The following is a 24,150-nucleotide window of genomic DNA, read 5'->3' as shown; positions in this document are numbered from 1 at the left end:
AGTATATTTAACTTTTTAAAAAAATATATACCTCTAAAAGTTGCATTCCTGGCAGCATGAACGTTCTTCATATATAGCATTTTCAAAGTAATGTGGAAAAGAAGGGTGGGTGGCTAAATACCCACATCTGACAGTAATGGCTGCCACTTCACATTTTTATTGGATTCTTGCTTCTTCCTTTTTTTCATTAAATAAAATTCCCTGAGTCCAAAGCCATCATTTCACAGGTTAATTACATTCAAAATGGTTCAATCAGCACAAATAAATGTTTTGAAACTTGTTTGATGATGCAAAGGGAAAAGAGTCATACTTCTAGGACTTCAGTATTTTATTCTTTGGCTTCTGTAGCTCATTCTTACTGACAAATCTCATACTACATAAGAACATAAATAAGACAGACTTCCCTTACAACCTCTAAATCTTTAAATTGTTTTTTGGAATAAAGATACAGGTTTTTATTTTAAAATTGTAAGCAATATTTTTCTTTATTTTCAAGCCAAACTTACTACCTATTTTAAGTAAATAAACATTTATATCATTATTTAGAAACTTTTGTTTTGTGAAATCTGTGGTTGTTTTTTTAATGTATTTAAGTGACCTGATATGTAGGCAAACCTTTAACTATCTGGGTGATCATAAATAAGCCAAGCAGTAGATATGTTGAAGAGAATACAACCAGGAGGAATTCAAGAAATATAAGAAGAGAATGCTTATCTGCTTAACATTAGAATCATTATTTACATGATTAAAACAAATGTTCTTTCCTTATTAAAATCATTGTTATTTAATTTGCTTAAGCAGTAATTGTTTTATTAATATAGTGGTTAATTTACTTGGCTTTTTATACAGACCTTCTGGAATTGAGCTGGGGAAAAGAGTTCCAGGCTTAGCTCTGGTATTACCAGTTTCTTTGATTCAGAGCAGATTCCTTAACTTTTCTGAACATCAGTTTCTATAGAGTTCCATTAAACTTACAAAGTTCATGAGTCAGTGAGTCGTCATTTATTGCCAGAACCCAAAATAACATAAATATTTTGGCCATCCATAGATAAATCCTGTTATTCTCTGGCTGATGGATATAAGGGAAAATTGCCCCCTGTCACATCAGCATACAATAATTATTATTATTATATTTTATATAGCACTTTATGGTTTGCAAAGCACTTTACAAGTGTTATCTCACTTGTAATCTCACTTAGAGGAGCCCTGGAATGTAGATGCCATTATTATTCCCGTTTTACAGATGAAGAAACTGAGGTAGGCAGAAGCAAAGTGACTTGATTGCACAACTAGTATATGTCTAAGGCCATATTTGAACTCAGGTCATCCTAACTGCAGGTCCAGAATTTGCTTCACAATTTTATGCTACCTTACTGCCCTATGTAGTTGAAATAACTTAGCTGGAAGAGAGCTAGAATTTTCTTTGGAAACTCCTTCCTACAAATTTTGTTTCCTCTTTGATCTCATCTTATACTCTTGACATTTAAAAAAATTTTTTTTAATTAAATTGTTTATTTTTAATTTTCAACATTCACTTCCATAAGTTGTAAATTTTCTTACCCCTCTCCCTCCTCCCTCCCTAAGAGAGCTTGAAATTTGATATGGACTCTACACATTTATTCCTATTAAGTATATTTTCACATTAGTCATGTTGCATAGAATTATAACAAATGGGAAAAACAATGAGAAAGAAAAGTAAAACAAACAAAAAAGAAAATAGTCTGCTTCGTTTTGCATTCTGACTCCATAGTTCTTTCTCTGGATATGGCTGGAATTTTCCATCATGTGTCTTGGAATTGTTTTAGGTCCTTGCATTGCTAAGAAGGGCCAAGTCTAACAAAATCAGTCCTTGCACATTGTGGCTCTTATTGTATACAATGTGCTCCTGGTTCTGCTCCCCTTACTCAACATCAGTTCATATAAATCTTTCCAGGTTTCTCTGAAGTTATGCCTGTTCATCATTTCTTATAGCACAGTAGTATTCCTTTACATTCATATACCACAACTTGTTTGGCCATTCCCCAATTGATGGGCATCACCTTGATTTCCAGTTTTTGGCCACCATAAAAAGAGCTACTATAAATATCTTTGTACATGTGAGTCCTTTTCCCATTTTTATGGTCTGTGAGATACAGCCCTAGAAGTTTGCCATGTTTAATTTGTGGAAACCTGGCCTTCCCTTGAAGGCAATGCATCCCTGGCCCCCTTCTGCAATACTAAGTGCATCTTCTCTCATACTCTCAATACACTAATTCCTCAAATTAGTGCTATTTTCTGAATATGGAGAAGGAATTTACTCAAAATGAAGAGAAAAATCAGTCTCTCCAGTTATAGGTAATTCCGACATTTAGTGACAGATGACTCTCCAAATGATTGATATGGTCTTTAGTAGAAAAAGGAAGGAAAAAGCCCAAATATGAAATGTGTGTATCCAAAGGAATTTTAATGAAGGATGATAGACCATGGCTTCAAGAGGGCTGGAGTTTGGGACTATCACAGATATCTACTTCCATGTCAGGTCAATCTATGGTCTAGGTGGTAGGGAGGTTGAGTTGTTTCAAAGCCTTCCCTGTATCCCTTTTTGTCTATCATGGTCTTAATAGATGATGAATGTTAAGGGTGGTCTTATAGTTCCCTAGTGTTTTAGTATATTAATTGGAAAGGAATCCTTACTATAATTAAATATACTAGGCCTGTAAGACATGTAGTTTTTAACAATGGGTATTTCTCAGAGCTTTGTCCTGAGTCCCCCTTTCACTCTATCTTACCTCACTTGGTTGTCTCATCAGTTCTGAAGGGTTCTATTATAATCTCTCTGCAGATTATTCCCAGATGTGTGTATTGAGTCATAGTCTCTCTGTATGTCCAACTGCCTCTTGGACATCTTAGTCTGGATGTCTTATGGGCATCTCAAAATCAACACGTCTAAAACTCATTACCTCCCCTCTACAAAACCCTCCTACCTTTAGAATTTTCCAGTTACTTTGGGCACTACCACCATCCTAGTTGGCTAATCCAGAAACCTCAGTGTACCCCTCAGCTCTTCACCCCATATATGCCATCCATTGCCATGTCTTGTCATTTCTATCATAACATAATTTCTTATATATCCCCTCCTCTTCACTCATATGGCCACAATCCTAGTTCAGGCCCTCATCTCTCTTATCTGGAATACTTTAATAGTCTTTTAGCTGCTATCTCTGTCTTTAGTCTTCCCTTTCCAGCCTAACCCTCACTTAGTTTAGTATAATTTTAAAGCAGACCTGTACAACATATGTGGCCCACCAAAGGATGTGGATTTTTTTCCAGTTACCATCTTCTATTCTAATTTTTTTGAAGGTTTATAATTTTATGTAATCAAAATTATCCATTTTGTGTTGTGTGAGATTCTTTTCTTTCTTTGATCATAAATCCTTGCCCTATCTATAGATACAATAGGTAATTTCTTCTTTGCTCCTCTAATTTGTTTATACCACCCTTTGTATCTTGGTCATGTATTCTTTTGGAGCTTATCTTGGTAGAAGGTATGAGGTGTTAGTCTATACCTAGATGATGGTTGATTGCCACAGCTTCCAGAAATCCTAAATTTAGCAGACCACAAGTGGCCTGCAGGCCGTATGTTGTGTAGGCCTGATCTAAAGTGTTCTGAGCATGTCAGTCTCCAGTCCCATTCCTTTCACCCTCCCAGTTAGTTTCAATGACTTCCATTTACTTCTGGTATCCAATATAAACTCCTGCTTGGCATTTAAAACTCTTCCTAAATTGCCTCCTTCCTACCTTTTTCCATGAACTCTGATCCAACAGTTCTGGTCTACTTGGTCCTATAATGTTATACTCCATTTCCCATTGTCATTCCTTTTTATTCTCTGTCCCCAGTGCCACCTAAATCTGGAAAGGCCTCATTTGTGAGACTTGAACTGAGTTATGAAGGACAATAGAGATTCTTAGAGGTGAAAGTGGAACTGGAGTATATTTCAGGCATGGCAGGCAGGCTATGCAAAGGCACAGGGGCAAAACATCGAATGTTGTATACGAGGAACAGTGAGAAAAATTTGCCTTGATGGGAGAACATATAAAGGGGAACAATGAAAATAATCCTGGACAGAAAGACAGGAGTTGAGGTATAAAGGGATTTAAACCTTCTCAGAGGTCATGGGGAGCCTCTGTACATTTAAGAGGCCAATGAGTAAACATTTGTTAAATGCTTTCTATATGCCAGGAACTGTTCTAGTTGCTGAAATACGTATAAAAAAATAATGGATATTCATTCAGAATACTCACAAACTTACATTCCAGCCAGACTGACTTACTGTTCCACTTACATATCATTTCATCTCCCAATTTTGTGTCCTGTAGAAGCTATGCCCAGTGTCCTCAATGAACTTCACATCTCTACCTGTTAGAATCACTTCCATTCTTTAATGTTTAATTCATGTGACACCTCCTCCAAGAAGACTTTCCTGTTATTCCCTTTGTCAATGATCTTTCACTCAAATTATATATACATTTGACTGTTTACATATTGGTTATTACTTTGTTCCCCTGGAGAATTTAGGCTCCTTGGCAGGGATAGATTTTCATTTTGTCTTTTCATACTAGTATGTTCAATAAAGGGGCTCCAATATATGGCTTGTTGGATTGGATGAGATTGGAATGGATGGCTAGAGGTTGAGGATCAGCTAGGTTCTGGTTTGGAAAGAATATACATTGACTATATGATATGGAACGATGGGAAACGAGGTTGGAAAGGTCATATGGAACCAGTTCATGTGGTCTTAATCCAGATTAAGGAGTGCATATTTTATACTGTAGACAATGGAAAACCACTGATGATTTTTGAGAAGTTGTGATATGTTCACGAACCTTTTATTAGGAAATTTTCTATCTGAAGTGGGAAGGAAACAAGAAGCCCGACAGTAGGTAATGAGGGTCTGAACTAGGACTGTCAATGTATATTTGGTAGGTAGGTAGTGCAGTGGATAAGAGTACTGGACCTAGAAACAGGAAGATCAGAATTCAAATACTGATTCAGACACTTATTAGCTGCTCAAGTCATTTAACCTGTTAGTTTCAAATGAGGATAATTAGAGTATCTACTTTATAGATTGTGAGAATCAAATGAGGTATTTTGCAAAATTTTTAACTTCTATACAAATGCTAGCTGTTATTGTTAATATAATGTGTCTTTATAATTGATGATGTGCTAGGTATTCATACATTTATTCTGCTCCCTCTTCTTCTCTTCCAGCTCTCATGGATGTATAGTATTTGTACAGTGTCCTCAGCAAGAACCTATTGCTGATGGGTAAATTGAAAAACCATTTAAAAGTTTAATATTAGCATGCTGTTTTATAGGGTACTTGATTAATTTTGGTAGTGTTCAATGCAAATTGTTTAAACAATTAGGCTTAGTTCTAACTTTTCATGTATGTATATATGTATGTACACACAGATATATATATATATATATACACACACACACATATTTTGTACATGCTTATTTGCCTCTTGGCTCCCTCTTTAGAGGGAGATGAGAGTTGAGTTCTTTGAGATCAGGAACTGGGTTTTTTGCGGGGGAGGGTGTTGGGTTTTTTTATTTGTTTTTACTTTTTTTGTATCTTCAATGCATAATAGATTCTAAATAAATCCTTTGTGACTTAATTTGGAGATTTTTAATAAAATATTTTGATAGTAAAGTTGTTACCTACTCAAATATTTATCTTGAAAAATAAATCATTAACTTGTGTGTACAAAATTATTTAGAATAGAAAGAACATCCTAAACAGAATCCAAGATTGATTAGTATAAATAGTGTAATGTTAAAAATTCTAATTTGAGAGTTTATTTAAGTAAAGGAATGAAATCAAGAACTCTATGAAATGCAGTTGTCATTTAAAAATCCTACATTTACATGAAATTTCTCTGTAATTCATTGCCACTTATAATTAGAGGAATTCCCTGAATACTATACCTTGAAATTATTTCAGTAATCCACTTACTGAAAGAATGTATTAGTGCATCCACTAGTAGTTGCCAAATAAGGATAAAGTATATTTATTTATGTAGCAAATCTTCATACACGTGGGGGGAAATCCATCGCTTAATACTGATAAATACTCTTAGCTCGGGTTTGGTTCTCTCATCATGATTTTGTGGTTTTGAAATCCATTTTTATTTGATTTTCTCTAGAAACTAAATTTACTTTACCTTGAATATTACAAGGTTTTTCCTTCCTTCTCCCCTTATATCACTTTATCATATACATAACACACGTGTATCTGGTACCATGACAGTACCTAATAAATATTAATTAATAATACTGATTCTTCTTTCTGTGGAGGACCTGACCTATCATGAATACATTAAACAAATATAGGTTAGTGTAGGAAAAGGAAACATATCATTTTTCTCCATTCAGGCACATTTAGAAGGGAAAAAATAAACATTTATTAAGTGCCTCCTGTGTGCTAAGCATTTTACAAATATTAACTCATTCAGTCCTCAAAATAACCTGTGAGGTAAGTGCTGTTATTATCCCAGTTTTATAGCTGAGGAAACAGACAGCAGTTAAATCATTTGTCCAGGGTCACTAAGCTAGTAAATATCTTAGGCTGGATTTGATCTCAAATCTTCATTACTCCAGGCTCAGTGTTCTAGCCTCTATACCAGCTAGCTGCCTTAAGTGCTCAAGGAAGTATACAATTTGGGTGGTAAAGAGAGTGCATTGTTTCTAGAGTATCAGTTCATGAATGTGAATGTGCAAAAAAACTGGTAGTTATTTTGCAGGCCTTTCAAGGGGAAGAATAAGAAATAATCATGTGGCAAATGTCATCTCATCATTCTTAGTGGGAGGTATCATATATCTATTACAAGAGATGATAGTACCAGAAACCCTTGCAAGTCTAAACCATTTGTGGGTTTATGTATTTTATGCAAAGTATTCAAAGTTTATATCACTAAAACATTTGTAATCATTTAAAGGAAAGCAATATTGGCTAAGGAGAAACTAGGATGTGCCAGGAAGTCCCAAGAGTGTAGAGAGCTACTTATTATCGATTCATTAATTATTTAACAAATTACCCAAAAGCAGCATAAGACTTATACTGTCTTTGTTGATTATTGCAAAGCCATTGATCCATGTCTTAACTCAGGGTTCACTGATGTCTTGCAAATATGCAAAATATGTCCAAGAATAGTGACAATACTGTTTGATGTGTGGGACACATCAATATTTTATGTCCAAAAAAAAAGTTCCACCAATAAAATAATGTAAAGAATAAGCAATATATTTCTATATATTACCAACAAAGCCAAGCAAGGAAGAGATAAAAAAATTTTCATTTAAAATTTTAAAAATGTGTAAAATACCTGGGAGTATACCTACTAAGATATACATAAGAACTAAATGAATACAACTATAAAAGTCTTTATGAAAATACAGACCTAAGTAATTGGAGTTCTATTTATTGCTCTTGGGTAGGCTGAGCCAGTATAATAAAGGTGACAATGCTACCTAAATTTATTTATTTATTCAGTACCATGTGATTAAAATTACCAAGAGATTACTTTGAAAATCTAGAAAAAAATAATAAAATTAATTTGGAGAAAGAAAAAGTAAAGAATCCCAATAAAAATAATGAAAAAACTGGGGAGAGTGCTTGCCAGTACCAGATATCAAAATATACTACAAAGCAATCAAAACAATTAGGTACTGGTTTAGAAAAAAAAGAGGTTAATTAGTGGAACAATTTAGATACACAACATAAAGAAGGAAACAAACTAGCCTGTTGTTCAATAAATATAAAGATCCCCTGATACAATGAGATAAGGACTAATTATTTAACAAAAACTGCTAGGAAACCTAGAGAAAATCTGACAGAATCTAGGTATAGACTAACATTTCATATCTTCTATCAAGACAAGCTCCAAATGAATACATGACCTAGATATAAAGGGTGATGCAAACAAATTAGAGTAACAAAGAAGAAATTACCTATTTAAGGCAAGGATTTTTGAGCAAAGAAAGTAGTCTCACAGAACACAAAATAAACAGCTTTGACTCCATAAAATTTAAAATATTTTGAAAAAAATTAGAACATAGTAATTGGAAAAAAAAAATATCTACAGGAACTTTCTCTGAGTCTTAGCAGGGCAAGGTCAGCAAAGTGATAATGGGACAAAGAACTCCAGAAGAAAACAGTACAGAACTGAATTGGTTTATCAATTGGGCAAAATGGGGAAAGGAGGAGAGCATGTCTAATTCAGAAGTGATAACCTGGAAATTAACTGAGGCATTGAGGAATTGAAGGCCATGGTGTGGACGATCAACATAGTTCAGTATTGGAAGGCAGAAGGAAATTTGGAAATCTATATGAATATTATGAGACAAGAGAATTTCAGAACTCATGAACATGGAGGTGATGGCATGACTATCTTTGTATGTGGCTGAGTTGGGTGAAGGAGTAAGTCATGCGAAGTAAGAAAGTGAAGTTAGGTTGTTTGAGAGGGTGTCACTACAGATGTTGAAGTCTTTTAGTGTGACATCAGGAGTTGGGGAGGATAGAAAGATTGTGAACCAAATACTGAACTCTTTAAAGAAGGAAGAGGAGTGACCTGAAAGTAGAAAGACAACAGTTGTCAGAATTTTGATTGTGTGTTAAATATGGATTGAGTGAACCTCAAAGGCAGACAGGTTACTGAGTGATGGAAGCAAGAGAACCTGGAAGTGACAATGGGTATCAAAGAATATTGCAACTTTTCCCACTTCAACCATTAAGTTGGGGCAATGAGTCAGAATGCAGCCTTTGCTGGGAAGGGAGGAGAGGGAGGCTGGGTCATCAGGAAGGAGCCAGAAGATGAAAGGAGTAGTAAAGGAAAAGATTTAAGATGGAGGCACATTTGTTGTCCATGGCATAGGCATTCAAGAGAGCACAGTGGAAGAAGTGGGTAGCTTTGGAGTGGGACATTGTGAAGGAGGACTTTGAGGGGAATGAAATAAGAGATCAGGTAAAGGAGTATGGAGAATGAAGTTTAAATTTTGACTGCTGGTGATTTAGAATCACGGGGAGAGGGAGAGTATCATCTGGGAAGAGCTTGTTAATCATTAAAGGAAGATTTAGATAGATTTTTCATGGTTATCTTTAAGGGGTCCAGTCTTACTGATCAATGCAGATTATGTAATGAAATGATAGAATGGTGCAACACATCAATATAAGTTACACAATTTTACCATCTGCATGTATGACTAGAAAGATACAATCATGTGGTTTGAATGATATACCAGAAGTATAACCTTTATAAGCTGACAGACAGTTAATCCTTGTTCTACCAAAATATCCTTAAAAATTCAGCAAATAATCATAACTAAATAATCATTGCAGAAAGAATTGTTGCCCTTTGATCCCAATACTACAGAAAGCTTTATATGTTTTTTGAAAACTACCTGTTTCATGACAACGCTATCCCTATTTGAACCTCTTCCAGTAAAGGTCTAGTGTCTTTAAAATAATTTACCAAAGGTAATTCAGGACATTCTTTTCCTGTTAAACTGGTTCCAACTCATTGTCTGTTTTGAGGGTTTATCCAAGATACACGTTGATTGTGTTAAGCCATAAGGCCTGCTAAATGACATCCACAGTTACTCAAAAGATTTTGACCAACTATCCTCACAGAAAAAAAAATAAGTGAATGAACATTCCTGTTATCTAGGCTAGGATATGCAGTTAGATTGGCAACCTATAGAGCACAACCATCTGTGTGTATTTGTATATATGTGTGTGTGTGTGTGTGTGTGTGTGTATTTATATACTTTATTTTATATACTGTTATTGGGAAGCCCTCTCTGACTGGGACTATGCACTTGTTCTTCAGGATGCCAGTGAACACTTTCCAAAACTTTTTTAATTCAACTGCCTTACCACTTTTAATTATTTCCTATTTGATGAATATTCAACAAAGGATAGAGACTGGAAGGCAATCAGACAGGAGGGAGAGAAACTAGGAGACAGCTATGTCAGAAAACCTAGACAAAAGAGAGTATCAAAGAGAACAGGGTGCTTGACAGTGTCAGAGGCTGCAGAGAGGTCAAGAAGGATGAAGACTGAGAAAAGACCATTAGATGTGGTAATTAAGAGATCATTGGAAAATTTAGAGAGAACATTTTTAGTTGCACAGTGAGGTCACAAGTCAAAATGTAGAATGATAAGATGAAAGCTAGAGAAAAGAAAATGGCAGCACTGATGGCCTTCTCAGAGAGTTTATCCACAAAAGGAAAGAAAAAGGAAAATAGCAGTTGGTGGAAGAATCAAGTGAGGGTTTCTTATTGGAATTATAAATTTAACCACTATGGGTTTGGGATTTTGAATCATAGGAATTTTTTTGGAGGGTTATTGTTTTGTCTTCTGGAAATAATCTCTGAATTCTTTCAATTTGTGCTTTGTTTTCTTTCTTTTTTTTTTTTTTTAAAGCAATTGGGGTTAAGTAACTTGCTCAAGGTTACACAGCTAGGTGTTTCTGCGTGGGTGCTAAGTGTCTGAGCCCGGATTTGATCCCCAGGTCATCCCGACACTGGAGCCGGTGCTCTTACTCGCTGTGCTACCTAGCCGCCCCCTGTGCTTTGTTTTCTTTATTCAGGAGTTCTGGGCCATTTTCTCCTGTTATTTCTTACATTATGATATTCAAGTTTTTGGACTTGTAATGTTCTTCTAGAAAATCCAAGATCCTTAAGTTGTGTCTATCTTCAAGAGTTATACGTTTCCCTTATATAGAGATCATGTATTCTTTTAACAGTGTTGCTTATTGCTTTTCTTCAGTATTGTCTTTCTCTTTAATATATTTATATTCCCTTTTGTTGTTTTCTTTCATTTCTTCAGAGAGACTGGCCACTGTACGTTCAGGTTTGTCCATTCTGCTCATTATTTTAGCTGTTCAGGCTATCAGTTCTACCATTTGTTCATTTCTAATTTCACTTGATATTATGACTTTTCTCTTGAACCATTCAGGAGCATCCTGCTCCAAGTTTCATCCTCCCTTAGAAATTCATAGAGTTCGGGGTAGCCAGGTGGCTCAGCGAGTAAGAGCACCAGCCCCAGTGTCAGGATGACCTGGGGATCGAATCCAGGCTCAGATACTTAGCACCACACCAAGAAATAACTGGCTGTGTAACCTTGAGCAAGTTACTTAACCCCAACTGCTTTAAAAAAAAAAAAAAAAAGAAATTCATAGAGTTCTGTGTTTTATCAGATCTGTTCAATTTCCTTTGTCCTAGAAGATTTATTTAAATAGCTTTATAATCTCTTAGGTGTCTTAACACTCATTTTGCCTTTTAATTCTTAGCATCTTCCATGATTGCTTGTGCTCTGTGTATTTTTTCTTCCTCCTAAAATTTATAGTAATTATGAGAAAACTTTATTGCATTGTTTGAACCTACCTCTGCATTACTGAAAAGCTGGACCACCTTTACCTTCTTCTTAGAGGCCTTTACTTAAAAATCTAGGTTATGCTGACTAGATCCAAAGATGGATGCAAGAAGTTTTCTCACAATTATACACATCTCAAGCAACCCATATGTCTTATCTGAAAACTGGACTCAGAGTGGTCTATCAGTTATTGTTTCCATGTTCCTTTAATTGAATACAGACACTCTTATTTCATGAATTGTACCTGTTCACTCTTCCCCTCTCAACTTGAAAAGTCCCTCATCTTTTCTCCAGTTAGAAGTAAGGTCACCTAATTTTGCATCCTGGTTCATTGTTGTTGGTTTTTTCTTAATTAATTGGTCTTGTTTGAGTAATTGTTTTTAATACATATAAATCTGTCTCCACCAGTATTCAGGGTCCAGTGCCAAAACTGAGAAGGCCCGGTCCTAATTTGTTATATAAGTGGCATGTATTGCCTAATAAATCAATATGCTCAGAAACTTGATTCTCTGTTTCCTGAGTCATTTCATTTTTCACCTGCCACAAGTTCTCTCTTTAGATGTGAATAGCATTTTTTATCCTGTGTCTTTGGGAATTGTCTTGGATCATTGCCTCAGTCACAGTAGCTAAGTTTCACAGTTGTTCATGTTTACAAAATTGCCATTACTATGTACAATATTCTCCTGATTCTGATCACTTCACTTTGCATCAATTCATATGAGTCTTCCCAAGTTTGTTTTTTATGAAATCATCCTGCTCATCAAATTCTTATAGCACAAATAGCATTCCATTACATTCATATACTACAACATGTTCAGCTACTTCCCATTTGATGGGCATCACCTTGGTTTCCAATTCTTTGACACCACAAAAAGAGCTGCTATAAATATTTTTGTACGAATGATTCTTTTCCCCTTTTCATTGATCTCTTTAGGATACAGACCTAGTATTGGTATCTCTGGGTCCAAAGGTATGTATGTACAGTTTTATAGCTCTTTGAGCATAGTTCTAAATTGTTCTCCAAATAGTTGGAGTAGGTCACAACTTAACCAGTAGTGCATTATAGTGTCACAATTTTTTTTTTGACCTACTAAGTTGTCTTAGGCTGGAAGAATGTCTCACTTTGACCTTTTGTTAGCTCTGCTACTCCAGAATTTAATTTGAGGTATTATTTTAAAGTTGTTTGGAGGGGAATGTTGGGAGAGCTCAGCTAAGTGCTTTCTCTATTCTGCCATCTTGACTCTACCCCTGAAAATAACTCCTTTTGTTTTTTTGTTGTTTTTTGCCTTTTGGAGGGCAATTGGGGTTAAGTAACTTGCCCAAGGTTACACAGCCAGTTATCTTGTGTGGGTGTTAAGTATCTGAGGCCAGAACTGATCCTGGGTCCTCCTGACTCTGGGGCTGGCGCTCTTACTCACTGCACCACCTAGCCACCCCAAATAACTCCTTTTGTTGATAGCTGTAGTTTCCTCTGCCAATAACTAGACCCAAAGCTGTTTCATCCTTTTTCGACATTAGGACATATACTTTTCTCTGGCTTTGGTTCCAGTTGGCTCTGGGAATAAAGGACTCGCCCCAGGCTGGTTTCCAGTCCCTTTACTTTCAGACTTGTGTGTTCCATTTCCTAGTTCCCTCAGGTCTTCAATGACTGCCCCTTTTTGCAGGGTTGGGTGAGGGTGAAGTGTATATTCAAGGCAGAGTGTCTATTGCTTTAGTGTTTCCTAGCGTATAGACTATTCAGGAAGAAGGGAAGGCACTGTCTTCCTTCATCTTCCTCCCCTTTCTTTGTATGTGGCTGGGCAGAGTTAAAATCCATTACTTGTTGCAACAGAATTTTGGAGGAAGGGTCAAAGGGCAGGGAGCTTATGCCAAGGCTGATATAAGAAGGAAGTCCCTGAATTGAATCCCTCACCATGATGTAATGGGTTTGTGTACATTGGTAGAGTGTGGACACTGGTTGGGGAGGGGCACTGTTGTTGTTTGTCCTTCATTTTTAGAAAGGACCAGTAACATCATGTGGTGATATCTTGACTTGTGTGTGAATTGGATTTAGGTGAGGCAGAGCTGTGAAAAGTTGTCAGCCTCCTTCTCTCTTCCTGAGTCATCAGAGTCCCTTGGCAAGACAAAAGTCAGTACAACTGGAGATGGCCTGGGATATAGTGGTTGATCTTGGCATCTTTGATATCTCACCAAGTTCTAAGCACTCCACAGCATCTGCTTCAGCTGCCTTCATGGCCTTGAAACAAATTGTTCTCATCTGTCCATTCCATCAAGGGAAGTATTCACATGCTTGGAGTGGACACCCACTAACTCAAGTGATTCGTCTGAAGCTCATTGGTTACCCTCAACCTGGTTTAGCCCATCTGTCAAGATAGTTTACCAGTATGAGGCTGCTATGTATGGAAGGGCTTCTTGGAGCCACAGGTGAGAGTTGAGTGCCAGGTTGATTTCTTGATTGGGAAAATAGCTGCAAATTCTCTATTTCTGGTACATAATTGGGAATAGGAACAAATGGCAAGTTCTTCATTTTTTTGGTCTTGTGACCTGGAGCACTTTTATTGGAAATGCCTTGTATAAAGAGAACTTTGAAGACTGTTTTGTTCTACCAAGGGATAGTTTTGTGTTTTTTTTTTTTAATTTGGCAGCAATAAACATTTAAAAAACTTAAGACTCTTTACTCTTCTTAGTTAGGAGTTCATAGCAGAGCTATGCTTAAAATAAGTTTCTGGTCTTCTTTCTGTTAGCTTTCTTTTCTTTTTATGGCACATATACACAGAGCCCTTGCTTCTCTCTCTCTAGATTCTTCTAGATGCAGGCTTCCCATACCTGCTACATCAGGAAATGACACCACAGATGCTCTGCATGTGTTCCAGTCCCCATTACATGCATAAAAACATGCTTGTATAGTTTCTTATTTCCATTTATTTTTCAGGATAGATGATTTGTAATTGTGTCATTGGTTCTTTGTGTATGAAGCTGTGTATTTTTAGGCAAGTTTATCAAATCCAAATGAAAGGTGATTCAGAGTTTTTTGTTTGTTTTAGCAAGTCATAAAGTTTTGGAATAATTACAGGAGTATCTAAAAGCACCAAGATTTTGATCTTTTATGCCTTTGATTCAAATGTTCACTATTCTGATGAAATTCAGAAAATAATAGGGGTGGCCAGGTGGCACCGTGAGTAAGAGCACTGGCCCCAGAGTCGGGATGACCTGGGATCGAATCCACTCTGATACTCAGCACCACACTCAGAAATAACTGGCCATGTAACCTTGAGCAAGTTAATTAACCCCAACTGCTTTAAAAAAAAATAATTTCGCATTTATATTTTTGAAAGTTTACTGAATCATATAGTTATAGATCTTCTAAGGCAACTATTCTAATTTCATGGGTTAATGATTATCTCTTCAGAACAATAAGCAGAAGTCAGATGTACATTGCCCTTTTGCCAGAAGGTGTTGGTGATTTGGCAGGAGTGGGTGGTGTCACATTAAGGTAGCTCCATTTGTTATTTTAAGAGATGTGCTGCAGTATTATTAAAGGGAAATTTCAGAGTGCCTTTTGTGCCCCATGTTTTCTCATATGTCATTGCCCAGACTATTTGCCCTATCTTTAGGCTGCCAGGGTAGTTGTGCTGCAATATGGACTTCATTGTCATCCCTTTTCTTCAAAAGCTTTCTTTGTGTTCACAAGATCTGGTAAAGAAAAGAGATGGAATGTAAAAGTGTACTGTCCTGGACCCAATTCTGATGAAAGAAAACTGAAAATGGATTTGCTTTTTAAGTAGTGGCATAGAAATCCCCAACACTATATATATTATTTATCTTCATTATAAGAACTATTGAGCTAATTATTAGTTTTGAATATAACTAGTACCCAGTCTAGAAACCAACTGTACTAAAACAAACTTTTCAAAAGTTCTGCCCTAGTTATTTTTTTTTTTAAGCAATCGGGATTAAGTAACTTGCTCAAGGTTACACGGCCAGTTATTTCTGGGTGTGGTGCTGAGTATCTGAGCCTGGATTTGATCCAGGTCATCCTGACACTGGAGCCAGTGCTCTTACTCGCTGAGCCACCTGGCCGCCCCTAAGCAATTGGGGTTAAGTAACTTGCTCAAGGTTACACGGCCAGGTCTTTCTGGGTGGGTGATAAGTGTCTGAGACCGGGATTCGATCTCCAGGTCTTCTCAACACTGGAGCCGGTACTCTTACTCGCTGTGCTACCTGGCCGCCCCTGCCCTAGTTATTTTTAAGGAATGTTGTAAGAGACATCTCAGTTACTTCTTGTACATGGCATCCATTTAATAATTTTAAAACTTATTTAGGTTATGAAGATAATTTTGTTCAGGGATGTGAAACTAGATTTAGTTTTTTGATGGATAATTGTTACGAAAAGTAGTATTGGTTTAGTTCATCTTCAGTTGACATTAATTTAACAGTGTCTAACAAGAAACTGGAATTGGCATATTTAGATTAGAGTCCAGTCATTTAGGAAGGTCTATTTTATTCTAATTGACCATTTCATTAAAATGAATTACTTTATTTTAATGGCTTACAAAATAATTTCATACTTTTATTCTCCATGTAAATCAAAATATGGCTATCTTAATTCCGATAAAAAATGAAGTAGTACCTGATTTTATTTGTACCACTATGAAGACAGTAGAGATAGATGTTTCTATTCATAAGAAAATTAATTGCATGGTGACAGTTGACTTGGATATATTCTTATATGGAGCAGGTAGTAATTCACACAGACCAGATAACTACCTTTGGATGTTATTAGCAAATTCACTTTAACTCCATGCTTGCCAAAGTCTTTATAGAGTTGTTTATCCTAAACAATAATATCCTCTCTAATTTTTAAAAATCATAAGCAGACAACTTTGTTTCATGAGCTGTTGGCTGTGATAACAGTTTGCTTATTTAGATTTCGTAATGAAATGGTTGAAATCACAAACAACTTATAACAAAGTTAACATGGCTCTTCTAATGGTATATATAATCTTTACTTGCTTCCTGCTAATTATACAAAAATGTTTAGCCATTAACATAAAACTACTGTAATTGGTTTTGCTTTTCACATAATCAAATCTATAGTTTTTCCCCTCACATTGTTAGTTTTCAGATACGAGTAATTGTGTTACTGTTGACAATTTTCCATTGTACCATGAACCATTTAATCATAGTCTCTGAGTGATAAGGCTTTGGATTATCTGGATAAGAGCTAACTGCCCAGGGGGTGAACACTGTACTTAGCATGTTGTAGGGTACAGGGATGAAGATGCTAGGTCTACTACTCCACACCTACTTATGTTGCACTAAAGAGAGTCAATGCTAGAGAAAGAATGAGTTAATTTTTTTAAGTAAATGCCTACTCTGTCTAAACGTCTTCTAGTATACACAAAATAGAGTATCCTAGCCCCCAAGGGGACTAATAATCTAATTATTATGTTGTATATACTTAATATTTATGGTAATACAAAATAATAAATGCTAATATATGTTCCATGAAAGTACAGAAGATGTGGAAAAAAACACTTCTGAATGGAGTTGTCAGGATAATCTTTATAGACAAGGTTGAGAAATAGAACCTGGACCTTGAAGAATGGATAGTTTTGAGTAGTAAGGTAGCAGTAAATGCATTTCAGACAGGGCCATGAGTATGGGCCAAATGCTCGGGTCAGAGAAAGCCCCGGGAACTCTGAATGGACTAGATTGTCCCCTTCATATACCTTCTACTCCAGACAAACTATTCTGGTCACAGTTCCCTGTACTTTATTTGTTTGCATTGAGGTTGGAATGGTATGGAGGCCTAGAGTATATGAAGCTTTTTAGGATTACAGAATTGATAATATATTTTGTAAGGTATAGGAAGCTGCTATGGTTGGTGAGGTGGGGGGAGGGGAAAGTAACGTGATAGGAGCATTATTTTACATGGTGAAGCTTGCAAATTTTAAGTAGGAGATACTGGAAATGAGAGAAGGTAGAGGCAGGGAAACTACTGAGGAAGCATGAACTGATAAAGGCCTGAGCTTGAGTGATGTCAATGAATATATAAAGGATAGATACAAAAGACTTTTTGAAAGAAGAATAAATTATACACTACAAAAGATTGAATGGAGGGAATAATAGAGAAAGGGAGGAAGTGAAAATAATTCTGAGGCTTGAATTCCGTATTAGTGTGCATAAAAATAATCCTCAGATGAGAGCATAGGGAGAAAAGAATGGAGGCCAAAGTACTGAGAAAACACTTCTTTCCCCTTTAGGAAGTAGAATGAGAAAGGAAACATAGATGGGACAATCAGAGGTACAGAAGGAAAACTGGATCTAATGTTATAGAAAAGGGGAAGGAGGAAAAGGAATAAGCATGCATATAGCGCCTGCTATGTGTCAGGACTGGGCTAAGTGCTTTAAAAAGATAATCTCTTTTGAAAACAAGGGAGAAAAGAATTCTAAGAAGAAACAGGTGGTTAGATGTATCAGATATTTAGTGGAAAAGTCAGAGAGAATAGGAACTAGGTATAACATATTAGATTTGGTGATTTGGAGGTCACTGGTTATCTCTAAGATTTCTGCATATTAATACAACCTTATGGTGGAAAATACTGCAGAATTCATAACTATTCTCAGAAAAATGCAAAAACTATTATCAGAAACTGTACACACAAATGTGAACTCTGTTGTTCATGTTTTGGGATATATGCATTTAGAATGCTAGCTAGTAAATTTTATGAATGGCAGTGTTCAAAATAAGCTAGCAATTTGTTAATTTTGTGATAAAACGTTTTTTATTGCCATTAAAAAGTATATAACAGTGAAGAACTTTCTTGTCTTGATTCAAAAGAAAACTATGTGCTCTTAAATTCAAAGTATAATCTATAGACATGAATAGTAAATATGTAATCATTACATTTCTTATTTCATGCTAATTGATCCCATTCTCATCTAGAGTTCATTGGTGCTGTTTTTAACAACTAAATGGCTTCTCTTTTCTTCCACAGATTCCATTTTTTGGGCCTTTGTTTGATGGAGCAATAGTGACTGCAGAATTGCTGCCAAGTCTTATTTGTTCTACGTGTATCAATGCTAGCAGGGCTGTGAAGTCTCTCATACCCCTCTACCAGAGTTTGTATCCTTTGGCTTTGTAGCTGTGATTTCATTGCACTGAAGAATTCAGTATGATGAAAACTCTGTGGTTATAAGAGGTAAGTAAGTAATAGAGGCAGGATAGGAGAGAAACTTTTACAGTCAGTTATATATAGAATTTTTTTTTTCAGAGATTTTTTAAATGAACTTCAAACTAATACTGTGGGTTTAAAACAGAAACACCAAGTCATAGCCTCATCACAGTTTTTTGGTAATTTCCAATATATGTAGTGATTTCATGCTACTTTAAAATTTGAAATGATCTTCATGTTACTCTCCATTTATATTTTTGCTTCTTAGTCTCCTCTGACTTTGCTTTCAGACTCAACTCAAATCATATTTCTAAAGGAAGCTTTTTCCAGTACACACAGCCCTTCTCTCCCTTGTCCCCCAGCTGCTAGAGTCTTCCCCTCTGAAATTATCTTCCATCTACTCTATATGTATCTTATGTGTATCTAGTAATTTACATGTCAGTTGCCCCATTAGAATGTGAGCTTCTTGAGGGCAGAGACTGTTTTTAACTTTCTTTGTATTCCCAGTGAATAACTTGATTCCTGATACATAGTAAGCACTTAGTAAATGCTCAATGACTTAGTGAAATATAAATAATTAAATGTCTGTGATTTGCACCCAAGAAATATTAATATTTGCTTATGATTTTCTTCCATCCATAAATTCATTCAACAAATATTTATTTAGAACTTCTTTAATATGGAACATGCTGTTAGGCACTGAGTGAGACACAGAGACAGTTGCTACCCTCAGAGAGTTTACAGTTTAGTAGAGAAGGTAGAAGTATACAACTAGAATACGAGTTAGACTGATAAATATCTCAAGAGCTATAAGTAAAATGCTTTGAGGATTCAAAAGGAACAATGAAATCACATCCACAGGGAATCAGGGAAGCCTTCTTGAAGGAAGGTTCATTGGGGATCCCTTATACCTTCTGTTCTCAGTAAATTCTACCTTCAGAACAGGCAAAAGGTAATATTTCAGTTATAATTCCTTTCATATTATAAGTTTTCTTCAGTTTCTGATCTTGTTCTAGAACAATAGCAAGTGACAGTTTTCATTTTTCTCAAAGATTAAATTAACCATACCACAATTTTTATATAGCCCTTTGAATTATATTTTAGATTTTGAGACAGAAAGATTCAATGAACTGAACAGAGTTCTCACAAAAGTCCTCAAATTGCTTTATAGAATTTAATGTGTCCTGGTCTCTAGTTGGTGTTTACACTAACAAATAATGGCTACGTGTTGATTTATAAGTACATTAACTGTAAAAAATGCATTTTCATGTTAATATTTAGAGAAAAGTGAGTATTACCTATGGTGCTTTTCATAAGTACAGTTTTGAAGAAAAGAATGAGAGATTCCATGAATATGTTCTTGACGGAGATTCCATTAAAATTGGCTAAAAGGTACTTTGCCTTAAAGAAATGTGCCACATGGCAACTTGCAATTATCATAGAAATTAGAAGTAGAAAAGAACTATTAGGTCCCATCTGGTCCATCCCCTGGGGGTCAGTGCAGTATTATTCCCTCCAGGATACTTTCCAGTGCTTCATGCTGGCAGTGAATGTCTCAGCAGATCTCCAGTCATTTCCAAAGGACTATGAATTTAATCTTATGGCCTCAGTAAATTCTGCTTTCAGAACAGGCAAAAGGTAAAAACAAAATTTTCTTTCCACATGCTGCTACCAAAGTGCTTCTTGGCAGAAAAGGAAAAAAACAATTTGAGTTGATTAGGTAGTTTGTCAAGTAGAAAGAGCTATCTATCAGGCCTTGCTGGATGTTCCACAGCAACGAAAACTGTGTGAAAGGAAATGCATTCTTTAGATGCATTATTTTTTTCTCTTACTTATCCCCTTCTCCGAATAATTTGTCATCATAAAAAATACTATTGTTTCTTTGCCATCGAAAATGCTGTTTCATTAGCATTGCTTCCTCATGTAAGAGGGACTGTAACAATATCTGTATAATTGAAATTTAGAATGGCATTTAGGTAAGGTCATATATATATTGAAAGTTTACTAAAAAGAAAATACTAACTCTGGAGTCAGAAGACCTAGGTTCAACTACCTCCACTTATGGTCTTCACCTTTCACCTTGATTGGTCATTTAATCTCCCTTATTCCCAATTTTTCTATTTGTCAAATGTGGATAATAATTACCTTTGTTTTTTAATAAGGTGATAGAAGTGGAAAAAAGTAGATAGATGTGTTACAAGTTGAAAAAAGTAGATGCGAATGCTTTCATTCTGTGGAAAGGATAAGCTATAGATCATTGTTTTTTATGGGCTTTAAGTAAATTGTACAAATATTCCCATGACTAGTTTCCCCCTAAAATTTCATTTTGTTAAACCATACAAACCCAAAAGACATATAGGCAAAAGCCTGCCCTAGGTTCTTTTTTTTTTCTCTTTATAGCTGGAATGCACTTCTTCCATGAGCCAAGTATCAGAGCTGAATTTTAGAAAGAGCTAAATAATTCCACAAATTCTAATAATGGATCTAATGATCTAATCAGTAAAGTGATTTCAGTGTAAACTTTTGTAAAGGTGAAATATCACTTCCAAGTACATCAGAAAACAATTTAGAACACCAACAGGACTGATTTACAGCAGAGGAGATGCACTAGATGATATCCTAGTTTACTGTAGGTAATTCCCCACTCCATTTATAGGACTACATTCTCCACATGATCCTAACTGTCATACAGAAAAGTAGCAATATGCATGAATCCACGTATAAATGTACTTATTTTAAAAGAATTACCTTTCCTTGACACTAGGTACTGAGTACAAACAAAGGAACAGAAAATAAATGTGAGCAGCCAGGGTTCTAATTTTATGTGACCAGTATTGTGTTTCCAGTTTGTTTTCTTAAATTACATTTTGAGTAGAACTATTGCTAGGACAAAAGTGACTCATTCAACTCAAATGTCATTTATTGTCTAGAACAATAATTTATTTTTATAAACAAGGACTACTATTTACAAAGTGTGATTTCCATTTTGAACTTTCTACAAATTATAGGAAGAAAACACATTTTTCCTGAACATTGACTACTTATAATTTATATTGTTCTGCAGTGGTAAGTAGAATGGCTATGTTTATCTCATCTTCTGGCCATTACTTAAAGAATGGATCCCAAACATATTAACTTAACCACGAATCAAGTGTCATTGGGGTTCAATTTTATAACTGCTACTATTGCAAATATGCCTCGGAGGAAGGAAGACAATCTTAGGCCAGTTAATATTCAACTTTAAATCTAGTGTTTATCAAAACTGAACTTTAGTTGAAAGATTTTGTATTTGGGGCAGTATTATATTCAGCATACAGTTATCTCTTCCTATTTCTGTTTGAGTGGGAAAATGTTGTTTGTGTTGTGCAAATATGGTAAGCAGTATGTGACAATGAAAGAATCAGTGCTCCATACATAGCAATAACAGTTACCAGCCTATGAAGTCACTCTGCCTGTAATGTCCAAGGAAAGAAAAAGAAACACAGTGGGAATGTGCTGGCTAAGAGTTCTTAGTGATGTTTTCAGCATACCCTTTTTGTCCTCATGAGATATTTCTATAACTTCCTCAGCAGGCTGAATGGATCCATCAGGTTTAGCCTTCATTCTGTAGCCATTGCCTCCTCTGAGTGATGAGGACCAGGTCCCCTACCATCTGCTCTTCCTTTCCCTTGTGGGCAATCAGGGGGTTTCTTTCAGTGTCTAGTGTGTGGTAAATGGGAAGCTTGCCACATTCTGTAGTTCAGTTCACAAGCCAGCTAGAGATTTTGAAATCTAAACATGGTTAGGAGGTAGGAATTTCCAATCCCACTTATCCAATATTTGACACTTTCATTTAGCACCTCAAATATTATAACTTTATCCAAAATAAAAAAATCATGACTGGATAATAGCTACTGTTCCTATCCATTACTGGATAATATGTACTGTTTCTACTGTCTTAAGTATTATCTTTTAAACATAGCCCAAACAGTGAATGAATTTTAAAAAGTGAGGTGGTATTTCTACTTTGGCAGAACAAGAGACTTGTAATAGTTGCCATTTGTGATACTGGTTATTCTTTATATTTTAAGCAGAGTCTAATGGGCACATTTGCATGTGTGTTTATATCAAAACTCTCCCATTCCTATTCAGAATCCTATTGCTTTTTGACTAACCCTCAATGATAGAAGTTTTCTTAATAAAGCTATAACTTTTACCCTTTTCTTTCTTGCTGTACTCTTGGGTGTGTTTCCTCCTCAAAACTTGAATTTCTCTCCTCTCTTTATGACCTTTAAGAACTAGCCAAATTTGACTATTCACTAAACTTTTTATGTTCCCATTTATAAGTATTGACCATAGTTAGAGGGATGGTGATTGATAAAACCCTTTCCAAGTATAATAACAAAGTTGTTTTTTTTTTTAATGAATGAATTTTATTATGATTTAGAAATAGGAAAAGGATAAGGAGATTGACTAGGACTACTGAGCCTTGGCATGGTTTAGAAGAATATTGAAGACTGGGTCTAGCTTTATTGAGTGACCGAGACAACCACCCATCAAGAAATTAAGAGTCCAGGCATGAAAGTTCTGAGTCCTTAGGGCATAGTTCATGAACCTTAGTGTGTGGGCCAATGACTTGGTTGGTGACCAAGAAGTCCAAGTAGAGAAATGAAGAAAAGAAGCAATGATTCTATTTCCATGACCACTCTTACATTTATCCCTTTCTCTCTATTCTCACAGCTACTACCTTTGTCCAGCCCTTTGTCACCTGAATTGTTATAGATTTTCTAGCCATTCTCCCTAGATCTATTCTCTCCTCTCTTCAGTTCATCTTCCATACAGCTGCCAAAATGATATTTCTAATGAATGAATTTGATTATGTTACTATCCTCAAGACCTTTCAAGGGAATCTTTACTGCCTCTTGGACAAAATACTTATCTGTTTGCCATTTAAAACCATTAAACTCTCTCCAACTTATCTTTAAGAGAAATTTGTGATGTATTATTTTTTTAATTAAAAATGATTTATTCAGAATCATAAAAAATATTGTAGTTGAACTCTCATGTGTCCATTTTCCCTGAAAATTTCACTGGACATCTTATAGCGTGTTTCATTTCATTTCCTTCTCAATTCTAACAGCACCTAAGCAATAAGAAAGTATAATATATCATTTAATAAAAAATATGTACAGTTAGGATATAACATTTTCTTGCTATTAGGGGCAACAGTTTAAACAGATGACCAATGGCTCCAACTTATCTCTTGTAAAGTTGTCTTTAGAATGTTTTGAAAACTAAATTCCAACTCAAAGAGAAATATATCCTGATCTAAATAAGCACCTCTCACTCAAACTCTTAATATCTTCCCTCTGAACTGTTTCTGGTTACTTTCAAAAATAAGGGCTAACCACTCTACCACACGCACTCCTTCAGAATTCAGCAGAAAGTCAGATTTTGAGTGACACAGAAGACCTATTTTCCTACTTAGGTCATTTGAGATAATAGAGGTATGCTTTTTTTTTTCTTTTCCAAATATACGAGTGACAAACAACCCTTCAGCAAATAGCCTTGTGTTA

At 35.6% G+C, this 24,150-nt stretch overlaps 1 protein-coding gene across 5 annotated transcripts in view; it reads left to right on the top strand.

Moving 5' to 3' along the window:
* The window catches only part of RALGAPA2 (Ral GTPase activating protein catalytic subunit alpha 2), a 440,153-nt gene that overhangs the window by 273,193 nt on the left and 142,810 nt on the right, over positions 1-24,150 (top strand). For all 5 annotated transcript variants that reach the window (XM_069075497.1, XM_069075496.1, XM_069075495.1 and 2 more), the window contains one exon: positions 18,419-18,546. In XM_069075497.1, coding sequence (XP_068931598.1) covers positions 18,419-18,546 — 128 coding nt within the window. The remainder of the gene's footprint in view (positions 1-18,418; positions 18,547-24,150) is intronic.

Source organism: Petaurus breviceps, unplaced genomic scaffold (assembly GCF_028583685.1).
Source record: "Petaurus breviceps papuanus isolate PSGF00001 unplaced genomic scaffold, PetGlider_PUasm1.0 90919, whole genome shotgun sequence".
NCBI lineage: Eukaryota > Metazoa > Chordata > Mammalia > Diprotodontia > Petauridae > Petaurus > Petaurus breviceps.
The sequence above is the reverse complement of the archived record's forward strand: the minus strand, read 5'-3'. Positions and strand labels throughout refer to the sequence as shown.